Below are 20,547 nucleotides of genomic sequence, written 5' to 3' on the forward strand. Positions count from 1 at the left end.
GATAAAGCAGGGCAACGAGAGGGAGGTTTCCTACTGTCATTGCAAAAGTTGCACTGTTTGAACTACGCCTGTGGTTTAAAGATTGTCAGCCCTCGGGGGGCCCCCTTACTGGCCTGGGGCCCCCCAAGCAGTTGCCTGTTGACAAGCAGCACCTCTGGAGATAGTTTAATAGAACATACAGGAGAAAATATCATTTTAAGGTGAATTATTTTAGACCAACATTCAAACAAAGACGTGTTTCAATTTATGTAGTAAAATTATGGAATAGTCCAGAGAGAGAACTGTACATTCATGCATGAACACTCGACCACTTTAAAGTCTTTATCGCTCAGTATGAGTCTGAAGAATCATGTTGGAGTTGATCCTCGACTCTTAAAGTTGACCTGAATGATTGGTTTCTCTGTCCGTTGTTAAACGTGGGGTGGATTGTACTCACACGAGGATTATGTGAATGTGTGTGTTTTTATAGTAAATTACTGTATTGTAAAATAAAGACAAAAAAGAACATTTCTACTTATGTATTAGTCATCGTAAAATTGTACAAAGGGCAGGTTTTTGTTTTCCTTCCTCGTTCTTTGTAAAAGTAAAAAAAGAAAACAAAGTATTCCTCTACATTGAACTTCTTCAAAAGAACAAAATCAAACAAATTAAATAATCAGAGAAAAATCTCCCCTAGATCAAAAACATGGCTTCAGTATTTGTTCAAAGTGGAATTTATTTGTATTATTAAGTTACAGGTATACTGCATACTTTAAATTACTTTATATGCTGATGAATTGTGCTGTGATTAATTACAGAATAACTTTTAATACTGAAGTAACCTCAGGTTTGTTATTGTCTCCATCTTTAGTATTGAAGTTGTTTAACTTTGCATCAAATAATATCTATAAATGAAATGTTCTCCTGTCGTATATCACACCTGTGCAGAATGACTCGGTCCTCATAGACATGACATCCAGGTCTTATCGGGTCCTGCTGAGAGGGGATCAGAGCTGTTTGTATGAATAATCACAAATGTCACATGTTGAACGTCCTCTTAAAAACAGATTTTCTGAATTCAACTCATGAAAGGACAAAGTTTAACAGGCAGAGAGGAGATTTTTTAATGGCTCTACAAAGACAAAGACTACACACACGTACTGCACACATCTCTACAGGTCGACCACATGAAGACATTTAGCCAGAGGTCACAGATCACGTTAACCGACTGCACAGGAAGTCATCATCACCGCTCCTTACAAGGTTGTTCTGCCTCCCACTTACGAGGTTTTCACACCTGTGTTCATTGCAGATTTGAGCTATATTATATTCCTCTTGTTTATATATTCTCAGAAGACTATCCAGGGTATGTAGATATTTTAAACTCTTTGCAAACTTAAAAAAGACGTGATTTTATAGCCAGAGAAACTGCGCCTACTGGAGGAAGTAAAATGAATTACACCTCAAAACTCAGTGAATCAGCATGTGGCCTTTCTCATGTCACATCTGAACACATCAAGATTATAACCGCTTCTTTATTAAATACCCTTAGACATTGCACTACATATCCAGTGTATTCTCCATATGTATGTGTGTGTAGATATTTGATTGTATTTGTATTTTCTTTTGCTCGTCAAATCTTAGTTCCAGGCCTCCTTGTGGTCATCAGGTTCATCTCTCTGATGTCTGTGTGTTGTTTGTCCTCCTGTTTTTGTCTCTCCTGTTATTTTAATGTCTTTGTTTTGTTTTGTCTTGTCTGTATTGTGTGTCTAGGACCCCCTCAGAAACGAGATGGTTCATCCCAAGCTGTTTATCCTAATAAACAAATCTGTATCAATAAGTTCTGATTTGGTTTTGACTCTTTCATTTTTATTTGATTTTAATGTTTTTAGTTTTTGAAAATGCTTTGTTTTAGTTCAGTTTTATTTGATTTGTGTTGTCTCTGAATTGTTAATGGTTCAGGAAAAGATATCACTGAGTGTGTATCTTTAAAAACACTGGGGGGGCATGTTCAAATCCGACCTGTGGCTCCCTTCCTGCATGTCTGTCCCCTCTCTCTCTCTCTCTCTCTCTCGCTCTTTCTCTTCTGACTCGATCCACTGTCCTGTCTCTACGTTAAAGGAATAAAAAGTCCCAAAATAAACCTTTGAAAAAAGACAAAAACTAAGGACAATATGGCTTTACTTTGATCTGAGTTTCAGTTAGTTATGTATCTGATAAAGCCTAGTTTCTTATTTGAGTTTCAATAAACAAAAACGTATTTACATTTCAGTTTTTCTTATTTTGTAAGTATTGGTTCATGATAATAACCTGGGTACACATGCACAAAGATAGAACACATAGAGGTAAAAAAGAGCAACCTGCATCCGTCTGATCACGTCCAATCAGGTTAAAGAGCCGTCATGTGCCCAGATGTCTCAGGCTTCTGGAGACATGGTGCTCAGGACTTTGCGGCATTGAAGTATGAAGAGGTAGAGGACGGATGAGAGTACAACCTAGAGGCATCATTTGGCACTCAGCTGCATCTGGAAAATATGTTGTGAGCGGTCGATCAGCATCTCCGTTGTCTCCCTCCACCTCTGCGGACGTTTGGATTTAGAGGCCTCAGCTGTTTGCAGGATCTGAGGGAAGTTATTAAAAATACATTTCAGGTAAACCAACCACAGGCCTCCACTTAAACAGCTGAACACCTGTTTCATACCCCCCCCCCCTTTAGCCTCTCAAACTTAGAGACAAGTGGAGGTGCATTTTATGTGGGACATAAAAATTCATCATCGATGACAAGAAACTTTGTACTTTGTGTTAATTCACAAAGCCTGAGGTGAGATCTTGTAAAATAGGATAATTTTCTTCATATTAAATATATATTATCTAAATAATCAGGTTCAGTTTGGAGACTAAAACTCAAAGGCTTAGCAAGTGTCAGCATCAACAACAAAACAAATGCATTACGTCCTCTCCCTAAGCCAGGCTGACCTCTGACCCCCCGGAGCCGAGGAAGACACACGTTAGGCGATAAGTGAAGCACAGGCTCTATTGTGCCCGTCCATTTATTGACTTCCTAAATGATCCATTATGAAGTGATTTACGAGGTCCTCCCCACCTCGCACTTCTAAAGGCCGGCGGGGGGGTTGCCGTCCGCTCGGCTCGGCACACATCTGCACCGATGGGAGCTGGCGGCGTTTGATTTATCAGAGGACGGACGGAAGCTGCAGGCCCACGCCGCCTCCCGTGTTTGTTCAAAGTCAACAGCGGAGTTCGGAAGCTGTTTGTGAATGCAGTGGGGTCAGGGACAAAAGGGATGGAGGGCGCTCTGCGGGGAACAAGTGAAACAAATTAAAGGCACAGACTAAAAATATTATTTAAAAAAATAGTATTCCATGTTTCTTTAAATGATGACACATGATTTATGGAAGTTTGAAGAACAAGACTCAATAACATAAAAAAGCAAGAAAAACAACCAACCCAGCAGTGACACACTTTTTTGTTTCCACCACACGGAAGCTTGTCGTGCAAATGACCTCGTCTTTCCTCTGCTCACTAATGACTGGTGGCCGCTGTGCGAGTCTGGCTCTTTGATTTCTCAGGCCTTTCCTGTACAGCGTGATGAGCGCCTCCATTCGGGGTCATCCCAGGAGACACAGTTTTTTTATGAAGCAGAACATGGAGCGTTTGAAGCCTTTGGCCCCCCCTCTGCACCGTGCTCCTGGAACAAACGGGCTGCCATGCTGCTCGCTGCCTCACACAGATATTAATAGAGACAGTGGAGAGAAAAACAACACCTCTGGATTCTCTCTGGGACGCTCACAAACAAGATCCCGTCTGTATTTGGGATGCATGTGAGGGAAATGTAGACGGTAACAATCATCTGACCAAGGACATGAAAACATTTTATTTCAGATTTTGGGGTGGCTGTGGCTCACTTGGTAGTCTGTCCTCTCTGGAAGGTCGGGGGTTCAATACCCAACTCCTGCAGCAACATGTCCAATGTGTCCTTGGGCAAAACACTTAACCCCAAGATGCTCCCACTGCGTCGTCAGCAGTGTATGAATGGATGAGTTAATACTGATGGACTCTTTACTCAGCAGCCTCTACCATCAGTGTGTGAATGTGTATGAATGGATGAGTTAATACTGATGGACTCTTTACTCAGCAGCCTCTACCATTAGTGTGTGAATGTGTATGAATGGATGAGTTAATACTGATGGACTCTTCACACAGCAGCCTCTACCATTAGTGTGTGAATGTGTATGAATGGATGAGTTAATACTGATGGACTCTTCACACAGCAGCTTCTACCTTTACTTTTTTTGCCTTTACTTTTTCACCAGTGTGTGAATGTGTAGGTGTGACCTGAGGTGTAAAAGCACTTTGAGTAGTCAGAAGACTAGAAAAGAAAGTCCCTTTACCATTTTCTTATTTTAAATAGTGCTGATCTTATTCATTAATAAAGAGGTAAGACTAAGAGAAACAATGCTGCTGATGAAGGTGAGCATCTACCGCTCAGCACCTCCACTAAACCAACATCTCTCTCTCTCTCTCTCTCTCTGCTCTTTATTCCCCCGCTGTGATTGACCTTGTTTGACAAATACAGCTCACAGATCAGCGTGTGTGTTGAGCTTAGAGCCGCTAAAATAACAACACAAGATTACATAGTTGCTCAGGTGCATCGTATATGCCTCAAATTCAAATGCACTGGAGCAAATCTCCTATGGGACGAGTCAACACAATCACATCGCTGCGTGGAGCGATCACAAAAGACCTCAGCAAACAGCTGGCTGAAAAGATCAACACGGGCCTCATTAACTAGTGGTATGGCTTCACATCACAGCCCGATGAGCTGCTCTAGACCAATTAGGGTTTAGTTAGAGTTAGCTTCTAGACTGGTCGAGCTTCAGGACCCGCCAAGAACTCCTGAATAAGAAATCAAGACCCTAATCTTCTTGAAACGTTCTCAACCGCTCAGTTTTACTTCATGTAAAATCAAACAGTTTGGACCTCAGATGGAAGAACATGTGACAGAAAACAAACATTTTTAATAAACACATCATAGACCATTCCCCCCAAAAGGACCCACTGGAAATGGCTTTGTGACCCACTTTTTGGTCCCGACCCCCCAGTTGAGAAACACTGCTCCCGACGACCAGTCAGATGATTTTTTTGGACATGTTGGATATTTTGGTCATACGACTGCACACACATATTCCCAGACTTTTTTTCACTTATTGTCCCTGTACATAATGACAGATAACGTTAACAATCACCGTGGCAACAGCGGGTATGTTCTGTTGAATCTGTCTCCCCCCTCTGATGAAAGAAACGTCGGCAGGAAATATCTGCAGACCTCAAGTTGACAGGGAAGTTAGTTATGATTAAGCTGCAAGTTAGCTTGTGTTTATCAGTGATGTCGAGTGAGTGACAGAGAGAGCGAGAGAGAGAGAGAGAGAGAGAGAGACAGAGAGAGAGAGAGAGCGCGAGAGAGAGTGACAGAGAGAGAGAGAGAGAGAGAAAGAGAGAGAGTGTTTTTGACGCTGTGTATTTGTATTTGTAATTTTCTTATGCTTTAAGATTACTGAGGTGGAAGCTTCAAATAAGCTCTCAGAGGAATATCTGTGACTCAGTTGGTAGAGTCCGGCATCTCGGTCTAGGTCTGGGGGTTTGATCCCCAGCTCCTGCAGCCACATGAAGATCATTCCTCGGGCAAGAAACTTAACCATCAATGGCGTGTGAATATGTATGAATATGTAGGTGTGTTTCTGTTTCTTCCTTTGTTATTTTTAATTAAACAGGAACCTTCAGCTATAGTCTTGATTTAGTTTTAAAATCTCGTCAGCAGTCAGTTCTCACAATGTCTGTAGATCCACATGTCAGGAAACTTGAGCTCCCTCTCTGAGCTAACTGTACAGTTTTTTAGGAACATAAACAAAATGACAGTACTGTGAATGTCTTTCACTTGAGAGCGGTGCAGATATTAAACTGTTGCTTTGCACAAATACTAAATCGTTGGTCAGCTCAGACCAAAATTGGAACAGACGAGGGTTCAGGAAGTATTGATTACGAGTTTCTAAACCCTCGCGGCGCTCCGAGGCTCAGCCAGTGTCAGCTCCCTCGTTGTAGATGGACCACAGGCTGACCCGCTGGTCCTTGGATCCGGCAGCCAGCAGTCTTTGCCTGGGGTCCTGGTGGTCAGAGAAGGCCACACTTAGCATCATGTCGGTGTGGTACTGAAGCACGGCCAGCGGTTTCAGCTTCTTCCACCCGAACACCCGCACGCGATGGTCCCAGCCTGCTGACGCCAGGAGTTTCCCATCCCCCCTGATACAGAGCTGGGAAACCCCGGCGTTCACCAGCGTCACATCATCCTGGAGCTGTGAAAACACAAAGAGGAAGAGGATCTGAGCCATTTATCACCTCAACATGTATCACAAGAGGCCGAGCACTACTTCTGTCACTGTGGTGACTGTCAGTGGAATTTATAACCCAGTGAGCGTGTTGTGCATGTAAATAAGGAGACAAAAATAACCGAGACAAAACAATGAGGTCAATTAGTCGATGAATCAAAGCTGTCCAGGAACGTGAGTCCAAAACAAACACAGACAGTCAGACGATCAGCTGATCTGATGACTGAGGTGTAAGCTGGATGTCTGTTGAACCTGGCTGGAGACTCCTGGGACTCAATCATCGGCCATAAAACATTACGGCACGCGGGCTGCTAGCACATCTCTCTGCATCCCACTATTTGGTTTGGAGTTAGGGGAGGGGGAGGGGAGGGTGGCTATTCTGCAAGCCCCACTGACTTGAGTTACCTTTGTCACAGTTTGCGAGACCATCTCGCTGAAATACGTGTTTGCAGAGGCCTTGTTGCTTTAAGCACCTTCTGATGAATTACACTCAAGACTGAAAGGTCCGGTCAGCGGGAGAAGAGACCCCAATAAATATGCTGTTGTAGCGTCTGCCTGCTAAAGATTAGCCACAGCTCCCTCTCCCTGTGATCTACAGTGTCCCAAGGACGGTATCAATCTCTCTAAAGGGGCAACATTCTGACATATTATAATGAATGGCCACTCAGATGGCTATCTAAGGGGGGGGCTGCCGAGGGCATTCCTGGGGAGCGAACGTGCTCTTCCATGCGGGGTAGGGATCTCTGCAGGACGGGATAAAAACATCTGGATATGGGGGCAGAAATCAAACTGGACAGCGGAAAATTGACTTCATAAGTCGTGTCCAGAGAGACTAATGGTCTTGGACGGGAGGAGAGAATTTATCTGCATGCTCCTGTTCCAGGACAGGAACAGTCCACAGGCTGCATGTGGAAGATATAAGCCAGGTACTCCCCAGGCCGAGGGCCGAGTGGAGGAAGTGGAATGTACGGCAGAGAGGGGAGCTGGGAGGAATGTCCCCCCCGATCAAAACAGAGAGACGAAGCTGTGGTCAGAAACACGCAGCAAACGCAGTGATGTCATTATTTCTGCATCAAACCTTCATCGCTGATGGTGTGAAGCCATTTAGACCAAACAACAAAAGCTTGTTTGGAGCTTTTGTTATTACCTCAAGAAGTTGGTATGCCCCCCTTCCTCACCACATCTGGTGTGCATTAGCAGCCTGATAATGATGGGTTTAAGTGTCTGTTTTTGTTTGTTTTGCTTCCCATAGTGTGTGTCAGGAAAAGGTATTTGTTACATTAAAGGGTCAATTGTGAGCAGTAAGCGGCTAATGATGAAGTAATGGTCATTCAACCCCCGGCCCGGCCCGACTAATTGTTTTTACTTTGTGCAGAGAAAGTGCTCGTCCCGCTCCATGACGTGAATGAATCGTGAATCTAACGTTAAGCACTGCTGCTTCCTGAGTAAACAGAGATGTCTGCCATGGTTCTTTATGATAGTGACGCTGAGAATAAAGGCTTATTAACTCATCACAATGAAAAGTATGAGTTACTGCAAACTATTTTAGTGATTCATCTTTAAGACAAATTAAATTCAAATAACTTTATTTATCCGTTAGCAACTCCAGCTGTGTAAAAAAACAAATGATGACGGATTAGCAGTAAAAAATGCTCCAGCACCATCACCAATTCCAGGAAATAACATCATGCTAGCTCTGCTGCATTAATGTTTGATATGAATACTAATGTTTGATTGTACACTGAATGTTTTTGGAGTTTGGATTATGATCAGCTAGAATAGAAAAATAATTTGTCTTAACACAAAAAAACGAGAGACAATTGGCTCTGCACTTTATGAATGTGAACCAATTTGCACATTGTAGTTGTTGTTTTCTCTTAACTTATTAACTTATTGTTTTTTTTAATCATGTAATATTTATTATGACGTGTGCTGCTGCCTCTTGGTGAAAGAGATCTTGATCTCAATGGGTTCATTACCTGGTTCAATAAAAAATATAAAAACTTAAACAGTTCATTAATATTCTAAAAAATCAATTTGTCATTGATTCAAATCTAAAAACAAGTTCTTCATCAGTCAGTGATTGTACTGTATCTTGTGTGTTTTGATTGTGAAAATAAATAAATTTTTTGGAAAAGTACTTAAATATCAGAGTTAAAACGATGTGATTATTATTGAGCTGACGAATGAAAAATAAAGATGAACAAGTTCAATAACTGATGAATAATTAGAGTCACGTCAGGTCATTTTACAGAAGTCATAGTTTGAGATCTTAGCCTTATTCAGACTGCCGTTCCATATTTACACCCTGTGATGTTTCACCTTCAATCTGAATGTTGCAGAGGTGTAACAGGGGGACAAAGTGAACCCCCCCTCTACTGTGTTTGGAGGTAGTGGCGGAGTCAGAAGAGCCAGCAAAGGGGAGCGCAGCACTGTGTGTGTGTGCACGTCTGACTGTGTGTGTATGTGACGCTCCAGCTGTGACACAACGCTGAAACGTCATGTTGATTGACAAACTGAGACATTAATATTACACTGTCGCTGAATCAATATGAATGTTCACAGGCGTGATGACCTCTTGGCTTAGTTAGGGCGCTTTTGTGGCTACACAGTCTGCTGTTCCACAGTTTTCAGTGTTTGTGCTAAGCTAAGCAAAGTTAAGCTAACCTGAATGTCTACTTTGTTCTATTGTTTTTAGACAGGAATATATTAGTTACAGCTTTAAAATGTGATTTTTAAAAATGTGTGTTCAGTGATAGTAAAATGATTTATTTGGATTTGAGACTCTTGGTGAGAGTATCCCATGAAAAGGGGAAATCATAATGATTCCGTATCCAATAATAAGCAGACCAATGAATAATAGAGTCCAGCCTGTGAAGTCTTTGTTCTTACAATAAAAAAAGGAAATCTTAACTCTGTGTTCTCAGATGGAAAAAAACTCTGCCGGCTCCTGACGCGGCCATTAAGCAGATCTCTCCATCTGTAGTGAGATCCATTAGCTCTAACAGGGGGAGTCGTGGCCTCTTTCAGCTGACACCCCATTCGTCTTACTCTCTTCCTCCTGCTTCCTTACTATCTGATCACAGAAAGAATTCATCTTTAGGATCATCGTTTCTTTTGTCTGAAAACATCTCACCCTGCCTGTTTCAGCCTGTGTACACACACACACACACGTACACACACGTACACACACACACACACACACACACACACACACACACACACACACACACACACACACACACACACACACACACACACACACACACACACACACACACACACACACACACACACACACACACACACACACACACACACACACACAGTTACACACACACACACACACACACACACACACACACACACACACACACACACACACACACACACACACAGCAGGCCTCTCTCTCTCTGGGCTGATCGGCTCTGCTCAGCCAACACAAACTCACACTTCAGGATCCTTCTTTGTATCATCTCACCTACAAGAGGAGCATCACCTTGGCAGATCTCACTCGAGCCTCGCTCCCCTTTCCTCCCCTCTCTCTCACTCTTGGCACGGATGTCAGCGTTCACGCTAGCCTACTGAAACTTCCCATCATCGCTCACTCACTCGGGGCCGAGCGGCTGGGAGGCTTCTTTTTTTTTCGCAGGTATTTTTGACACACCCTGTCCCTGAATCACACTCAGCGGCGGGGGAGATTACAGCCTTTTGTCACCTCGCTGCGGCTGACAGGAGATGGATGTGTCAAACAGGTGAGCAGTCCCATTCAGAAAAAAGTGAGAAGAAGAAGAAGAGGAGGAGGGGGTGGGGCGGGGGCTGCTCAGAAAAGAGAGCTATAATTTTTTATGACGGAAAAGCTCATCAGCCGCAAAGCAGACATTAGCTGTCCTAACCCATAGGTCGGGTCAGAACAGCGTGCACACAGGTGACTGGGGGGGGGGGGGGGGGGGGGGGGGGGGTTCCACCTGTAGACACCTGTCAGCAGCCTCAGGAATAGCTTGCTGTCAGCCATGCTTGATTTACACTTCTAATCTTTCCTCCGTCTATAGGTGTTTACTCCTTCTCCAATCTTTGTCCTGGATGAACCTGTCACTGCACTTGTCAAAAGGTTTGAGCGTCCCATCTTAGATATATGTCCATCTGGCTTAACAGCTTGCAAACCCCCAACACCCACGCCCTCACCCGGACACATTCCTGAAAATGTGCGCTCGAAGGAAAGGAAGAGCGGGGGGGGGGGGGGCCTCATTACTATGAAAATGTATCAGGGGCAGCCAGGTCAAACAGCAGATAAAGTCCTCATGTGTAAGACATTAACCTCCATTCCTCCTCTGTCTTTATCTGGATACCTTGATAAGCTCACTTCACAGCCCTTCAGCTTCACTAAATCATAACTGCGCTGTGTTGTGTCACATTCAGTTTCCCCCTCTATCTTCGCTGCCAGCCGGTTCCCTCCGACGCTGCAGTGTACCGCTCTGTGGGCAGCGGGATGCCGAGGGCACTTAACAGCCTTTATTTCAGCCTCCCACTGTGAACTACTGTTCCCTTTACTGCAGATGTGTTTTTTGTTTAGTTAAGGGGCCTCAAAGGTTTTTGATATTTTTATTACCTCTCACGGGGTCGTCCGTCAGGACCCGGGGCTGCCAGGGTCTGCCACCCGGGCAGCTCCTCCCGCCTCCTCACTGCTGCTGCCACACAAAAATACTTTTGTGGGAAAAGAACTGAGGATAGCTGTCTGGACGTCACACTGAGCTGCACTCCGGGATAATTTAAAAGCCCCTGTTGGATCCTTTCCCTCTCTCCCTGTGCTTTTTTCCCTGTCTTCCTCATCCTGGATTACACGCTGAATCAATATTGTGTCGCGTTGAGAAAAATAAACCAAATATTCACTCGTTCCTGTTTTGACGCATTTTTTAAGGGAGAAAAAAAAACGGCTTTTGCAAATATTTCTAATTCAAGCATTCATTTGTAAAAGAGCCCTGGAAAGAATAATACCCCTCCAACGAGCCAGCAGTGTGCTGTATCAGCCTCACGTTCCTTTCTGCTCCGGTTCACCAGGGGTGCTCGCTGCATGTATGGGAGCTTTTCCCTTTCGCTCATGAAACCTGGAGAAAATAGAGCTTTAAATGAGGCGCTAAGTCTCTGATGCTTTGGCTGTTATGTTAAATGAATTATGCTGGGGTGGGTGTGGGGGAGGAGATTGTCCGACCCATTTGGATTAGGTAAGACCAGAAGGTGAGTCTGTGTCTGACGGGAAGCTAAGACTTCTAGTCGGGGACTTTAGGGTGATATATAGAAGGTGCATTTATGTGGTTGTTTTACACGTCTTCCTGTAACTAATGTATCTTTTGATGCCTTGTGTGAAGCCCTTTGAATGACCTCGTTGCTGAAATGTGCTGCAGAACTAAAAACCAGCCGTGCTGCAGATCAGCTGATCTCTCTCTTTGGTGGTAGAAGATGCTCTGATGTCACTTTTAATGCAGAGTTTGGATCAACTACAACATGTCTAAGTTTCTCTGTTTTCATCTCTCATTCGTCTCATTAGTGTCCTGGTCGTTGGAGCAGTTATATTTGTAGTTTTCTAAACTTCTATAATCGGTATTCAATCATCCCGCTCTTTTCTAGTACACAGTCAAAAGAGAAATGACATCCCAGTGGATTGTGACTAACGTGTGACTCTGAGTCAGTGTTTGTCTGTGGGTGGCTTTAAGTCTGGAGTGACAGCTCCGGTCCAGCCCTTGGCCCCTGGCCCTGCCAACGCTGTGTAACCAGCAGCTGATTTATGGCCCCTGGAGCCCTGCTGAGCCTCTTCCTCTTTGGCCCCTCGTGTTTTCTGAGAGAGTCTGGAGAAAGGCAACACTTCTCCCCTTACAGCTCCACCACTACCTTTTCATTACACTCTCTCTCTCTCTCTCTCTCTTTGCAACAATGAATAAACAGAAGGAGATTCAGGACCCTGACCAGGAGCACTAACCACTAGGCCACAGACGCTCCCACCTATAGGAACTTATAATAGACATCAAGTGTATATATAAACTGTTAACAAGCTTCTAATAGAGATGCACTGATTCACTTTTTTTCAGTTCTGATCCGAGTCTGATACATTTGTACCGATACTGATTCTGATATTTGTATTATCATAATTAACAGTGTTATTGTTGTTGCTGGTTTTATGTGTGAGGACACAAAACTTTACTAAAACTGGCATTGCATTGTGCTGGCTTCACATAAAAAAACAGGAAGCAGCAACAGCTGTCAGGTTTTTCAAAATAAATCTTTTAAACTGAAGAAGGAGCCACAGAAGGAGCTGTTCCATCTCGTCTGAACGTCGTCATGGAGACGATTTGTGGACACTTCTTACAGTTCGGTCTAAACGTCTTCAAAGTGAGACTGTGCGAGCTGAGAATGTTTTATCAGACTGAGAAGTCTGGAAACTACTGAACCACACGAACACAAACACACCCCCGCCCCCCCTCTGAGAGTCTGCATGTGCTCTGCTGACCTGCAGGTTGTTCTGTCTGTCCAGAATCCAGGAGGAGAGGGTCTTCTCAGAGGAGCCTGATATGCCCCTCAGACGCTCGGGGTCAAAGGTCAGGCACATGACAGGCTCAGGGTGGGCTTTGGCTCGGCTCAACTCGGACCTCTGGGTAACGTCCCACAGCAACAGGGACCCATCCTCGTATCCAGCCAGCAGGAGAGGTCCGGGCCCGGAGTCTGGCTGGAAGTGAGGGGGGGGAGAGAGAGACGATAAGAGAGAGAGAGAGAGGAGGAGGAGGTTAGAGGAGAGCTGTGTAGTTTAAAACCCACAGAAGAAAACCGCCGCACGCTGCTGGAAGCCGAGTGGAGCAGAGGTTATCATCCTGGAAGCTCCCGCTGACACTCGGAGAGATGCTGTGGGCTCCACTCGTCAGCCTGCTGCTCTCTCTCTCTCTCTCTCTCTCTCTCTCTCTCTCTTTACAGCACGCCATTACACCACTCCTCACTTTACTCCTCATCTGTATTACTGAGCATGCACAGAGCTCACTACAGAGCTCGCTGCAGGCGCTCTGACCGAACATGAAGGAACCTGCTGCTCATCTCACCGCCTGGATCTCTTAAAATGTTTAAAAAAAATTATAATAATTACAACATGCATCATGTAAGGTTTATTTAGCTGTGTTTTAAAGGGTAGTAAGCTCATTTAAATGTATTAGATTTTAAATAACCACATCTATCACCTTTTACATTTTATATCATTTTCTATTGTTTTAATCTTTATTTTTGGGCTTTCTACCTCTATTGACAGGACAGTGGATAGAGCAGGAAACCAGAGAGAGAGAGAGAGAGAGAGAGTGGGGAACGACATGTGGAGGAAGGAGACACAGGGCGGACTTGAACCTGGGACGCCCGCTTAGAGGTCTTTGTCTCTGTACATGGGGCGCGACCTTGCAGTTAGGCCATCTGCGTCCCTACTTTTTTTATATTTAAATAAAACCATCCCCCACTCTCTCTCTCCTGATAGTCCTGTTAATTTAAAGCTTTCTATCCAGATTAAGGGAGAAGCCAACAAATAGATATCTTTTTTAAACATAAGGGGCCACAGATAGCCTAGCGGTTATGTTGCATGCCCCATGTACGGAGGCTATGGTGCTCGTAGCAGTGACTACCCTCGACCCTTTGCTGCATGTCGTCCCTCACACTCTCCTCCCAGCGTTTCCTTTCTCTCTTCAGCTTTACTATCTGAAAGAGGCAAAAATGTCCCAAAAATATCAAAAAAACAAAACATATGAAATATATGTTATGGAAAGGCTGTCTTTTACCCTAAAAGTCCAAAAGGAAAGATTCTACAGAATACGGACCAAATGGACTGAAAAGTCAAACCTTTAAGAGCAGGTTTTAATTGAGTTATTAGACTACATGGGTGATATTTCCATATTTTTGTGATTGTCTTTCATCCGCTAACCTGCTCTGTATTACATTTTCTTTCTCTACCCCTCCTAGATGAAGGCTTCCTGTGTTCTTTTGTAAATAGTTTCATGTCATGTTACTTGAAATATTTAGAAGAGCTAAATTGTTAAAGACACTAAAGACACTGCAAGCCTCATATCCTCCTCTTTCTGCTAAAAAAAATGTTCCAATGTTTGCAAAGTTTAGAGAAGAGTCTTGCTTTATGTGAAATTATTAATGTGAAGAGAATGATTTTCATACAAACATAAAGTGCTAATCACAATTTCTCTGTCTTCTTCCCCAAAATGCAGTTAGAATTACAGAAAGGATAATTGTTCACGTTAAAGAACATAACACAAGAGAAGTCATAATAATCATTAAGTCAAAAAAAGTAATCAGCTAACTGTTTCAGCTCTCCCACCTGATGGACCCTCACATACTTAAACTGAAACACACCACACGTTATCTTTCTCTGCCTTTCTATCAAGCGATGTCACAGATTCAGTCTCCATGTTTATAAAAAAGATCATCAGAGGAAATCTTCCAAATCAAATGAATTCAAACCCGGTGCACAAACCAAAAACACACTCAACAGTTTGTCTGTAAAACACAACGAACGACCCGTACAGAGCACAATCTCTTTCAACATAAATAAAAAGAGGAAAGTTTTTACAGGCTTACAGCTGCTACAGATGATGGATTCTCTTTGTTCCTTGTTCAGAGAACATGAGTTATTCATTTCTGTCAGGACCTAAAGACAATTTAAAACCAAAATCTTAAAAAATTAATCTGGAGAAAATAAACAGCCCTGCCTTTGACATGTCTTATACTATTAACATGTGCAAGTTCAATGCAAGACTTTTACTAACAACATTTTGGAGGTTTTTTTTTTAGGGGTGTAAAATATCTGCAAAACCCCCAAAAATATCGAGATTATTTTATTTTTCAAGAATATGGAGGGAAAGCAGCAAAAGACTAAAAACATTAAGATGAACTTTAACATCTGTCCTAAAATAAAAATAATGCCAGTATGCAGACCAGTGTGAGAAAAAAGGTTCAAGATGAATATTCTTTCAGGTGTAAATTAAAACTTTTAAATTCTTTCCAGTCGTTGTTGTGCACAAGTTTTGTTTGAAATAATAAAAGGCCCGTCTCCTAAAGACGCCGGTCCAAAATGAAGGTATGTCATTTCATAGAGACTGAAGTAAACAAAGTGATTTTCTCCTTCACATCCACATGTGCCATTTTAAACGTTTCCACTGGAAGAAGACTTCAGGAGATCTGTGTGCACACTCAGCGCTGACTGGTTTCTTTAAAATACCAGCAGGCCGTCAGCGAGAGCTCGATGCCCCGTCAGAAAAGAAGGAGGGAAATAAATGTTTTCCATATGTTGCAAGAGAGGCCTCGTCTGTGACTTCTTCCATCCATCTTCAAGTCGTCTTCTCACTTAGCGCTCCATGTTTCTCTTCTCCCAGGTTTAAACAAATTATAGACAGAGCCGTGTATTCCTTCCAAACACATCAGCCTGGACGAACACCGCGGGATTATGAAAACAAATAAAAACAAGTGAAAATCAGTGGCCTCTGCTCGCCGGCAGGGGCCCGGCAAAGCGTTCCAGGCTATGGGGCCCACCGCTTCACTTGAGTGTAGGACCTCCTTGATTGATGATGTCATGGGTCAGAGGTCGGGGAACCCTGGGTAGACACCTAATTCATTATATCCTCCACAGGCCTTTCTACAAGAGGGCTCTCTGCTGGAGTGGGGCTGGGGGCCCGGGGAGCAGATTCATCACCAGGAGAACAGCTGGAAAGACAGATGGATGGGAGCTGGTGGAGGACCACAGCAAGCTTCACCGTCTTTGAGATGGCAACGAGTTTGGCCTCAACCTGTTCATCGTTATGTGAGCCTCCGTCTCACCAAACACTTGTTCCAGTATTACACGTCTGATAAACAACGACCTGGATCAGTTTTTTAATCATGAGGAAATGGTTTTAAAAAGTGCTCAAAGTAAAACTGTTCAGGAGGGCGAGTTAGTAAAAGGCCTGTAGAGGATCAGAAGAAGTGTGGCTGCAGCCTCTCCAAACACATCAGTTTAAGGTCATTTATTTCTCCTCACATTGTGACACTCTGAGGTGGTAGGTAATTTGGTGAATGGCTGAAGTCTTGTAGTGAGTACAGTCTATTTTGCTGGCTATAAAAGATTGTAACTGAACATGTGGGCCAACAAACATGTTTAAATTGAGTCATTTTCAATTCTTCATTAGGGACAGAATATCCACAAAAAAGTCAAAAGGTGTCTCTTTATGGTAGAGACAGGACAGGGGATAGAGTCGGACATGAGAGAGAGAGAGTGGGGAATGACATGCCGGAAAGGAGCAACAGGTTTTTTTTCGGATTTGAACCTGAGTTGCCCGCTTGGAGGACTACAGCCTCCGTACATGGGGCGAGCTCACTAACCACTTAGCTACCAGACAATCAGTTTTAGCAAAAGTTACAGCAGCAAGAAAAAAACGTTCTTTTAAGAGGCAGACATTTTGGGCAAATCCAGACTCATGACGAACAGCCATCTACCAAAACTGCGCCGGAAATGGGATAGGGGGAGATGGGATAAGAAGCAGGAAGAGGGATAGGGAACAAGGCGGGTTGGTCGTTCAGGCAGGTCGTCCACCAACGATCCCGAGGAACTTGTGATCCCAAGTATCAACTCATCCATTCATACGCCACTGGTGAAGCAGAGGGAGCAACTTGGGGTTAAGTGTCCTGCTCAAGGTCACATCGGACATGTGGCTGCAGGAGCTGGGGATCGAACCCCTGACCTTATAGTTGAGAGACAACCGACTCTACCAACTGAGGATTGCATGTGTTTTACAGGGTCATTATATTTCAATCATTTTCAGCTCATTTGCATATTTTGAAAGTCTCCCCGTCACATAATCTAATATAATAAAAATTGAAGTATAATAAGAATTGAGTATGTTGGGGACGTCCTGGATTTAATGTTTTCTTTGCAAACACATCTCTGTCAGTTCCTCGTTTAGGCAGACATTTAAAAAACTCATGAACAAACCAGAGGCCCTCCCGCTTGTTTGCTGATGTGGCTGCCGCAGGCTTCAGGCACGCACTGCCTCAACATCAGGAACCAATCGCTTTCCTCTCCGCTTTTTTTGTCCCCGCTCGGCCATGATGTCATGATGGCCACGAGGCAGAGCGAGGTGATGAGCTGAGAGTGATGGATATCTGTATAGGAACATTTCCTTTTCCTCGACCAGCCTCTGTTCACATTAAATGCCTTTCACATCATACATCACCACGGCCCCCCACCCCCACAACCGGCCTAACCCAGCATCCTCACACACACATGTGGAGGAACTTTCTCCCTCCATGTCCGCTCCATTGTTCACTGCTTCTTCACAGCCAATCAGATGGAGTGGCTGTGTCGCCTTTCAGACAGAGTCAAGCACATGATCTGAGGGGCTGGGTGGGATTCTCAACAGGATTGAGAAGAAAGCGCAGTTTAGCTTTTGTCTTTAATCTGTTCCATAAACTCCAGCAGAGAGAGAGGTCGGAGAGGCCCATAATAAATCTGTTGGTGAGTCTGATGGAGGAATAATGGAGGATAATCACTTCTCAGCTGTAGCAGTGTAAGAGAGGGAGTCAAGGTGACGGAGAAGACGGAGAAGAAGAGTGTTGTCAGTGTCTCCTCCTTTTTCTTCTTCAGCGAGGTGTGTGTGTGTGTGTGTGTGTGTGTGTGTGTGTGTGTGTGTGTGTGTGTGACGGGGTGGAGAAAGAGGAGGATGGTGTCAGCTGTTGTCTCCTGCTGTGTGAGGTTAAAAAAACAGCAGGTACCTGATGAGCGTCTGATGTGAAAGGCAGCGTGAGCTTATTTCTTTTTCTTGTTTCCTGACGTACAGAATGTGTGGGGAGAGTTTTCAAACTGTGTGTAGAAAGAGCGTTCACACACTCACACACAGACCGGGGGCTCTGAGTCTTATTCCCCCTTGAGTCGCTCAGTCAGTGTAACAGATGAACACGCCTCAGCCTTGAAAGGAAGGGGCCTGAAATGATTTAAGAATCACCTGGGCCCTGTCGGCTTTGAAGTCCAACAGCTGCCTGCACCGCATTACAATGATATTAAATAATTTATAATGATATAATTGATCATTATGTTTCCTGGCACTCAACACTGACGCAGCGCTGCCTCATAAATCAGATGATGAAAGGTGGGTGCAACAGTGGATTCAAAGAGAGGGGAAGGGAAAACAGAGAGCGTGAGCATGCGCTGAGTCTCTCTCCATGTCTCCATGTTAATTACACAAGCAGCTTCATGTCCATCATAGGAAAGTCCTTCAGCTGTCTCTAGTTAGTGTAAAAGAATACAAGGCGTCCTGATGGTGTTTTCACACATGCACAAACGTCTTGAAAACATCCTGACATTTCCAGGTCCAGCTGCATATGTGCTCACAAACAGATACATTTTTAATTTGTGAGTAAGAGGGTATTTAGGTTTTTTAAATCGGAGTCTGTACTGTTTGGAAACGTCCATCCTTTGCACTTCAAAAGGTTTGCCATTGTGCTCCAGTACTTCCTTTGCACAATTGTTCCGTGTGAAGGAGTCCATTAAAATATTTTGGATGAATTTTTCACTCAGTCTTCACCCGGACTTTTATCTGTCAGCCTCCACATGAATATCTGCTTGAAGATGCGTTGAGCAGACGTGTGAACGCAGCAGGAATTATTCAGGAAAGTCACAAGAGCGAGCGGGAAGTGGTGATGTTGATAAAATCACATGACCGCAACGCAACCGCTCAGATCTTCAATCCAAGATGGAGCTCGCCAGTATCTTCGAGGACATTGTGAAAAAGTCCAATAACAAAAAAATCCTTGATACAAAGGCAAGAAACTGTCATCTTAAGCCCTTTTGAGACTGCCCTTTTCTAGCCACGATATTGACGCCCCCTGTGATGTTTCAACTTCAATCTGAATGTTGCAGAGCAGTAACAGTGAGGCGAAGTGATTCCCCCCCCCCCCCCCGTACCGCCTTCAGAGGCATATACAGAGACGAGATGATATCAGCGGAGTCAGCAAGGGGAGCGCAGCACTCTCTGTGTTTGTGCATTTCTGAATGTGTGTCTATGTGGAGTTCCCGCTGTGCTATACTTCCTCAATGCCGAAATTACATGTGAATTCACAGACTGGGACATCGATATTACACTATCTCAGAAACAAAATGATTGTACAAAGATGTGATGACGGCTGAGCTTACTTACGGCCATTTTGCAAAATACAAAAGACTAAAAGGGATATAGGATCAGACTCTGTTGTTTAATCCGCTATTTCCGTGTCGTTCTGCTTCCTGTGACCTCCCTCCTCTCCCTCCTCCAATCCAACAGGGAAAGTCTCCCACTGAGAGGTGCATATGTGAACAGACAACTCAGGATGATTTCAGGGTTCAACTGGCATTCTCTAGAAACTTTCAGGAGTGCAAGTGTGAAAAAGGTATGATGACAAGTTATCAAGTTATCTTAGTGTTACAAGATTTCTAGAGCCGACCGATTAATCGGCCGGACGATTATACCAGCTGATATTAGCATATCCAGTGACTATCGGTATCGGCTAATTTTATCGCAGATATGCACCGATATCACTAGATCTATTCACCAGTCAAAAAGCATTTCATTTAAGTTTTATTGAATTACACTATGGAGTGCTATATGGATTACAACAAACATCATCACCTTCCAGAGTGCTAAGCGGTACATGCAAAATTACTTTTCCAGTTGAGCAGCCATCTTGTCTGTGTTATTCTTTTCCACAAGTGTTTGATAAACTGCATTTGAGGGATCAGCGTAATAAATGTGTATCTAAATTTATCTCTGCAGATAAGATATCAGCCGATATATCTGTATCAGATTTTTCTCTCTCCCCAATCTCCAATATCTGTATTGGCCCCAAAAAAAACCGTATCGGTCAGGCCCTAGAGATTAGAGGACTGAATGCACACAAAGCACGGATCTGCCTCACTCTGGCTGTTAAATTAAAGCTTTGTTTTTCTTTCTGTTACCACTAAACTACACAGGACATAATATTTATTCAAACTGCTCTCAGTCATGCATTAGTCTGAAACCTCACTCCCCCCGAGGAGCCCCAAACCCAAAGAGTTAATAATTAGCCATAAAAATAATTACAGGGTCTCGTTAATGGCTGGGGGAAAAAAATAAAACTTTCGACAGCATTTACAAA

At 43.7% G+C, this 20,547-nt stretch overlaps 1 protein-coding gene and 1 long non-coding RNA gene across 3 annotated transcripts in view; both read right to left on the reverse strand.

Moving 5' to 3' along the window:
• Positions 1 to 4,917: 4,917 nt before the first annotated feature.
• gnb1l (guanine nucleotide binding protein (G protein), beta polypeptide 1-like) overlaps positions 4,918 to 20,547 on the reverse strand; it is a 31,859-nt gene continuing 16,229 nt past the window's right edge. For both annotated transcript variants that reach the window (XM_061037329.1, XM_061037330.1), the window contains exons 6-7: positions 12,884 to 13,099; positions 4,918 to 6,347 (exon numbers count right to left, since the gene is read on the reverse strand). In XM_061037329.1, the coding sequence (XP_060893312.1) occupies positions 6,069 to 6,347; positions 12,884 to 13,099 (495 nt within the window). In that variant the 3' untranslated portion in view covers positions 4,918 to 6,068. The remainder of the gene's footprint in view (positions 6,348 to 12,883; positions 13,100 to 20,547) is intronic.
• Positions 14,827 to 16,716, reverse strand: LOC132973752 (uncharacterized). The gene is made up of 2 exons (XR_009673069.1): positions 15,180 to 16,716; positions 14,827 to 15,130 (listed from the first exon to the last, which is right to left on the reverse strand). It is a non-coding gene; the product is annotated as an uncharacterized LOC132973752 (long non-coding RNA).

The sequence above is a fragment of the Labrus mixtus genome, chromosome 5 (assembly GCF_963584025.1).
Source record: "Labrus mixtus chromosome 5, fLabMix1.1, whole genome shotgun sequence".
NCBI classification, from domain to species: Eukaryota; Metazoa; Chordata; class Actinopteri; order Labriformes; family Labridae; genus Labrus; species Labrus mixtus.